At 50.7% G+C, this 7,680-nt stretch overlaps 1 protein-coding gene across 1 annotated transcript in view; it reads left to right on the top strand.

Annotated features, from left to right (window-relative positions):
- LOC107117318 (cytochrome P450 3A9-like) overlaps window positions 1-6,472 on the top strand; it is a 22,137-nt gene extending 15,665 nt beyond the window's left edge. The window contains exons 10-13 of the mRNA XM_015419413.1: window positions 1,207-1,367; window positions 3,637-3,863; window positions 5,120-5,282; window positions 6,145-6,472. Coding sequence (XP_015274899.1) covers window positions 1,207-1,367; window positions 3,637-3,863; window positions 5,120-5,282; window positions 6,145-6,231 — 638 coding nt within the window. The 3' untranslated portion in view covers window positions 6,232-6,472. The remainder of the gene's footprint in view (window positions 1-1,206; window positions 1,368-3,636; window positions 3,864-5,119; window positions 5,283-6,144) is intronic.
- Window positions 6,473-7,680: the final 1,208 nt, after the last annotated feature.

The raw sequence follows: 7,680 nt of genomic DNA, 5'->3' as shown, positions 1-7,680 counted from the left end.
GTTTATTGTCTTGCAAGGTCTTGCTTTCGAACGGCTAGGTTGGCAGGAGCTGGAACTAGAGACGGGAGCTCACTCTGTCACATGGCACACTCGGGTCTCGAACTGCTGAACTACCGACCTTCCACAGCCTGCAGTTCAGCGTCTTCACCACTTGAGCCACCGCAGCTTCTATAGAACAGATAGGGATCTTAAATTGCAATACATTGATCAGTACAACAGTAACCCAGCCCGAGTCTGACATAGGCCCTCCAAATCCTGGCCCTGCCAACCAGTTCGCATGTCTGGAACGCTTAGAAGGTTATTCTTCTCAACTTGGCAATAAACAGTGAACACGCCTCTGAATCAGTGTTGACAGAATCCACAAAGCAACCCTGGCAAGACGTCAAGTTTTCTCGGGCGTGTTCAGCAAAGACGAACCGACAATCCCAAGAAAAGGGATCTCCTCTGCTCTAGGTGCTAAGCGGGACATTATTTTCTATAGACTGAAGGAGGAATACAAACAAAACACAGAGTCACGTGTGAACTTTGGGGGTGGGGTGGGGAGAGAAACACACTATAGGATTTGAAACAGAAGCCCAAGAAACTTGGAAGCATTTTCACAGTACATTCTCAGTGCTTGGGAGAGTCACACAGATTATTATGGGATGCTTCCCACACTCCACTGCGGTTCTGCCTAGGACAAACACACACCAAATCCTTGCACACGCTTATGTAGCATAAGGACAGATGCCCACTGGAGCAGGGGTCATTTTCTGCAGGAGCACACAGGAGCGGAGCTCTGGCAGTAAAGAGCCCAGGGGGCGGGCACATGCAACAAGCCCCACCCCCTACTCCCAGCAGCCCGCAGTCAGAGCAAGAAGCAACCAGGTAAGTTGCAGAGCCCTCCCCCTGCCCCCCCGGTCCAAAACAGTCCAGTGGCACCTTTAAGACCAAGTTTTATTCAGGTACAAGCTCTCCCTCCTCTGCGAGGACAGATCTGCACATTCCTCCCCCCCCCCAATAGCTAGCAATCCAAAACAGTCCAGTGGAGCCTGAGCGATGGGTGTTGCCTTCTGACACACTTCTGGTGATGTCAGGGGGTGTGGCATATGCAAATAAGTTATGCTAATGAGTTATGATAATGAGCTCCTGCACCTCTTTTCCTACGAAATGACCCCTGCACTGGAGTCTTTGGATTTCACCTTTGTTGCCTCCATTTGTTCCTAGGCTTGACCGACACTGAGGTTCTGGCCCAAGCGGTCATCTTTATTTTCGCGGGATATGAGCCGTCCAGCAATTCCCTGGGCTACATCGCCTACCTCTTGGCCACGCACCCTGACGTCCAACAGAAGCTTCATGACGAAATCGAGTCTGTTCTCCCCAACAAGGTGAGCCCATCGACGGCACAACCAAAGTGGCCGGCGTCTCTCTTGGGTTTGCTCAGCACCCCCAATTTGCCTCAATTAACAACATTCATCTTCCAAAACAAAAATGTCCCCTATAGTCAACAGGTGGCCCTGCAGTCCTTTAGTTGCTTTCAGCAACACAAAAGAAATACTAACTGGTCCTGAGCTACCTGGAAGCAAAGCTTTTAGGGGCCAATTTCAGTGGCAAGACCCAACCCCCTTCCGCTTTTTGAGATCTGGTCACCTTAGCCCTCATCTCACTCTGAGAATATTGGCCCACGTCAGCCTCTCAGGCTCGTCTTAGTATCCACATTACTCTTTGGGTGATTTCCCACAAGCGCTGCTCCGCGCTCACTCCTCCCTTTCCCCCCCAGATGGTACATGTCAATATCACTCAAGCTGCTGTGCGGCAGCATTTTGCCTCACAGCTTCGTGCAATTTCCCCCCCCCCGCGTCTACTCAATCCTGTTTTTTGAGGATTGAGTAGACGCGGGGGAAATTGCACGAAGCTGCGGGGCAGAATGCGGCCACACAGCAGCTTGTGTGAAATTGACATGTACCATCGGGGCAAAAGGGAGGAGTGAGCGCGGAGGGGGGGGGGAGGGGTAGCGAGGCTATTTATTCCATAGGAATTTGACCCGCAGTTGCGGGATCACACAATCCTTGGAAGCTGCAGGCACATCCCGCCACTGAGTCATCAGACGCGACCGTGGGTAAGTTGGGGTTCCCCCCCCCGATGCGCTTCAACGAGGGACCAATGGATCACATCGCTGCATTGAGGGCTCCCTATGAAGTGTGCGATGATGCGCATACTGAGAACCGGGGGGGGGGGAACAAGAGCATGGAGTTGGGATGGCCCGATCATACCATCTCCGATGCCATGAGAGCACGCTGCAGCGATCAGACAGGGGAAAGTCTGCCCATGGCCCGTCGCAACCTGATTACGACTGGATTTTGACAGCTGTCTTTTTACTCTGCTTCTGCGGCAGAGCAAAACGGGTTGCCAATGGGTGCGGGGCGCTTCCCAGATGTCGGTGTCTGATCACGCCTGTTAAACCCACCTGGCATTCACGCCTATGGCGGGTCTAATTGTGTGTATGAGCGTGTCCAAAGTATGTCACCAAGTTGATACAAAGCATATACGCAGATTGATGGGGTAGTCCCCTTAAATATTAATATCGAACATTTCAGACCACTCATGCATAGCTGGGGTGTAATTCTAGCTTGTCTCTTGGTGGCGTATGTTGGATAATGCTAAAGAGCTAGAACGTCTGACTGCCAGACAATTATAGGATCTCCTGGCTACACTACACACATGGAAACCATCAACCAATCAAAAATCCTTTCTCGGGACGACTCGACAAAAGGGTATAAGCATCCACAGTTCCTTTTTAACAAAACTTTACCCTCCTGGATCTCACACTTGCAAAAATACATCTGAAGGCATATGGAGAAAATATCAAATAACTTTAATCTGTTCTAAAACGAAAGAAAGGAATGGCTTGCTGGAACTCTACACACAGTATACTTTGTGTCTTACGTGGTTCCGAAGCCCACAGATAAACCACGTCTTTCCCAACTGAAGTGTGACATTTTCCATATCCTTGGTTAAGAATGTCACGCACTGCCCATTTCTCCGACTGGCAAGACTTCACAGGGGATGTGCTAACAGGTTTGATTTGTATTGGATAAGAACTCGACAGACAGCCTAACAAAGCAATGGTTGACCAGCAGTCCTACCAATAAGATCCCATTATTTTTTAGTGTGTAGTACTGTGTAGGAGCAGGAGCTGCGGTGGCTGAAGTGGTTAAGATGCTGAACTGCAGGCTGTGGAAGGTCGGTAGTTCAGCAGTTCGAGATCCGGGTGCCGCATGACGGAGTGAGCTCCCGTCTCTAGTTCCAGCTCCTGCCAACCTAGCAGTTCGAAAGCAAGACATTGCAAGTAGATAAATAGGTACCACTTCGGTGGGAAGGTAACAGCGTTCTGTGCGCCTTGGTGTTTAGTCATGCCAGCCACATGACCACGGAGACATCTTCGGACAGCGCTGGCTCTTCGGTTTTGAGATGAGCACCGCAACCCTAGAGTCGGATTCGACTGGCTTTCGAGCAAGGGAACCTTTACCTTTACCTTTTACTGTGTACGTCCAGGATTTGTTTGTGTGCATGTGTCTGTGTATGAGAGAGAGAGGAAACAAACCCCATATAGGCTCTTCTAAGGATGATAACCATCTACCTTTACTATCTCCAAAGGCCCCTCTCACGTATGATGCTATCATGCAACTGGAGTACCTCGACATGGTGATTAATGAAACCCAGAGGCTGTACCCCCTCGGGGGGCGCCTTGAAAGGGTCAGCAAGAAAGACGTTGAAATAAATGGCGTGGTTATCCCAAAAGGCACAGTGGTGATGATTCCGCCTTACAATCTGCATCGGGACCCGGAATACTGGCCAGAACCAGAGGAATTTAGACCCGAGAGGTAACACTGTTTCGATGGAATATTACAGAGGTCACAGGTGGGGTCTGGTGCCCCATTCTGTGTCAGCTTTGCTTGGGCCCCAATTTTTATCGAAGCAATTGTGTGTATGTGTGTTGGGGGGGAGGTTGAGGCTTTGTATTCCAGGATCGGGGCGGTGGTGGAAAGTTCCATCAAGTTGCAGCTGTTTGGCTGGAGATCCTGGAGGTTTTCTGTCATCTTCTGGGCGTGGAACAGTGGTGACCAGTGCTCCCTCTAAGCTGTGGAGTCTTGCGAGCAGAAATTCTACTCCGTGACCTACTGGCATTAAAGCTGTGAGCGAGAGATTGGGCCGGAGGCTAAAGAACTGTGAGCTGGCTCACACTAACTCAGCTTAGAGGGAACACTGGTGGTGACTGGGGGTGTGGGGGGGAAGGTAGTTGTGAGTTTCCTGCACTGAGCACGGGGTTGGATTAGATTACCCTGGAGGTCCCTTCCAACTCTATGATTCTATGATTCTTATAGTCAGGGGTCATTTCGTAGAAAAAGAGGTGCAGGAGCTCATTAGCATAACTAATTAGTATAACTTATTTGCATATGTCACACCCCCTGTCATCACTGGAAGTGTGTCAGAAGGCAACACCCACCGCTCAGGCTCCACTGAACTCTTTTGGATTGCTAGGTATTGGGGGGGGGGAACAATACGTGCAGATCTGTCCTCGCAGAGGAGGGAGAGCTAGTACCTGAATAAAACTTGGTCTTAAAGGTGCCACTGGACTGTTTTGGGCCGGGGGGGGCTCTGCAACTTACCTGGCTGCTTCTTGCTCTGACTGGGGGCTGCTGGGAGCTGGGGGTGGGGCTTGTTGCATGTTCCCGCCCCCTGGGCTCTTTACTGCCGGAGCTCCGCTCCTGTGCGCTCCTGCAGGAAATGACCCCTGCTTATAGTGACGCCATGGGGTTGTCAAGGGGAGAGACAAGGAGAGGTGGTTTGCAATTGCCGGCCTCTACATAGCCACCCTGGACTTCTTTGATAGTCTCCCATCTAAGTGCTATTCAGAGCCGACCCTGTTTACTTTCCGAGAACTGATGAGACCGAGCTAGCCTGGGCTGTCCAGGTCAGGGCCCAGGATTGTGGCTCTGCTCCAAGTTGTGCTCTGGGGGGCCAATGGCAACTCGGTTCTAACATTAAAGGAAACTTTAAACACTGAAATGTCCGAATCGGCACTCAGACACCTGACCGGCAGCCGTTCATTTCTCTCATCTGTCTCGAATGCAACCAGGTTCAGCAAAGAGAACAGAGAAAGCATCGATCCTTACACGTACCTGCCCTTCGGAGCCGGTCCCCGGAACTGCATCGGGATGAGATTTGCGCTGGTCACGATGAAAGTGGCGATTGTGAGGCTCCTGCAGCATTTCTCCTTCAGGACCTGCAAAGAAACCCCGGTGAGTGTCCCCAAGTGGAGGAAACTCTCGGGAAATGTTGGCATGATTTTTTGCAGCAGATATTTCCTGGGATCCTCAACTGTTGAGTAACTCTACGCTTTCCCTTCCTCCAAATTGTTTGTTCCTCAGTGATGGAAATAGAAATGAGCAGGGCTTTTTTCCTGGTGCCATCAGGAGGTCCACCAGTGGGGCCAGGACATTAGGAGCCCTCCCACTGTTGACCCCCCCAAGCACCAAGATGACAGAGCATCACTTGCCCCAGAGCCCCTATCTATACCTTGTGGCTAACAGCCACCGATGGACCTCTGCTCCATATGCTTATCTAATTCCCTTTTGAAGCCGTCCATGCTTGTAGCCGCCACCACTTCCTGCGGCAGTGAATTCCAAGTGTTAATCACTCTTTGGGTGAAGAAGGACTTTCTTTTATCCGTTCTAACCCGACCGCTCAGCAATTTCATTGAGTGCAAAATGCAAAAGAGAGAGAATCAGAGATTCCCCACCCCCTTCTTACATAGAGAAGCAGCCCAGAATTGAGTCTCTCCAATCGAAAGGGCTAGAGGACTAGAGGTCGCCGTGGAACTGGAGCCGCGCGCGGCTGGGGTGCCCCCGCCCAGTTTTTCCCCATACCCCACCACCCAAAATTTTCTGGCTACACCCCTGCTTTTATCTAAACCAATGAAACCGAAGAGTTCCAATTTTAGTATATTTGCTGCCGAAGCGAGCACTCCTAAGAGTTAAGGCACCAGACCTCTAAACTCGTTCACCTGGAAGTCTTGTTCTTCAGTTGGGATAAGCAGTTTGTTAACTGGGATCGAAATATTCTATAACCTCCTGATTGATACATTTTTTCTCGCTGCTGCAGATTCCCCTGGAGCTGAGCTCCCAGGTCTTCTTAATGCCAAAGAAACCGATTGTTCTGAAGTTGGTGCCACGAGAAAAGGAAGAATGAATCCCGGATTGTGATACGGATACCTCTGCAGAGGACGCAAACTGTTGAGACCTTGCAGATTCTACGAAGAGAAATCCCATTTGTTCCGAAGACAACCTCTAGATATATCTGCCGACAGACAGGCAGGCAGGCAGACAGAGGGATGTTATTAGCTTTCGTAATGATTAAAGTCAAAATGATTCCTCATAAGAACATAAGAGACGCCAATGTTGGATCTGGCCAAAGGCCCATCCAGTCCAACACTCTGTCACACAGTGGCCAAAAATACCAGGGGCCATCAGGAAGTCCACCAGTGGGGCCAGGACATTACAAGCCCTCCTACTGTTGACCCCCCCAAGCACCAAGAAGATGGAGCATCACTTGCCCCAGAGCCCCTATCTATACCCTGTGGCTAATAGCCACTGATGGACCTCTGCTCCATATGCCATGGACCAGATCACGCCAGGCCTTCCTGTCTTCCGCCGTCCTCTGAAGTTTGCTCAATTTCATGTTCGTTGCATAGCTATGTACCAGCCCTCAAATCTTTTCTTCCAAAACTTATCTATCCACTTTCAAACCATTTATTTTCTTAACCCCCCCCCCCGCTTTATGGGACATTTTAAAGTTCACTGGGGGGGGGGGACTTCGAGCTGTAGGAGCCACACTCAGCAGTAAAACACAAGACCTTGTGTTTAGCTCAGTGGGTAAATTCCTGCCCTGTAAATCAGGGCATTGTTGGTTTGATTCCTGCATGGCTGCTTTTCCTCATCGCTATGTACCAGTCCTCAATTTTTTTTATTTGAAATGTATCTGTTTATTAAATTTATAAACACTGAATATGATTGGGCAATGCACAGTCAGCAGCTTTTTCGAGTAAGAGCTTGCATTTGGCTCAAAAAGGTGCAATTCCTGCCCTGGAGTCATGGCGTTTCTCATTTTTAAGTTCACAGGGGTAAGAATGACAGACCCTAGGAGTAACAGAAATGTTCTGGAACTGGAATGACAGGCCCCAGAGTGGAATGACAGCCCCTGGGGGTAGCAGGAGTGTTCTGGAACTGGAATGACAGGCCCCAGAGTGGAATGACAGCCCCTGGGGGTAGCAGGAGTGTTCTGGAACTGGAATGACAGGCCCCAGAGTGGAATGACAGCCCCTGGGGGTAGCAGGAGTGTTCTGGAACTGGAATGACAGGCCCCAGAGTGGAATGACAGCCCCTGGGGGTAGCAGGAGTGTTCTGGAACTGGAATGACAGGCCCCAGAGTGGAATGACAGCCCCTGGGGGTAGCAGAGTGTTCTGGGACTGGAATGACAGGCCCCAGAGTGGAATGACAGCCCCTGGGGGTAGCAGAGTGTTCTGGGACTGGAATGACAGGCCCCAGAGTGGAATGACAGCCCCTCAGAGTTTTCCCCTCAAATGGTGTGGCCCCGCCCCCAGCGTGCGACGTCACTTCCGGGTGACGTGCACACCGGGG

Source organism: Gekko japonicus, unplaced genomic scaffold (assembly GCF_001447785.1).
Source record: "Gekko japonicus isolate JY-2015 unplaced genomic scaffold, Gekko_japonicus_V1.1 scaffold513, whole genome shotgun sequence".
Lineage (NCBI taxonomy): Eukaryota > Metazoa > Chordata > Lepidosauria > Squamata > Gekkonidae > Gekko > Gekko japonicus.
Note: the sequence above shows the minus strand (reverse complement) of the source record. Positions and strands in the feature narration are given on the sequence as shown.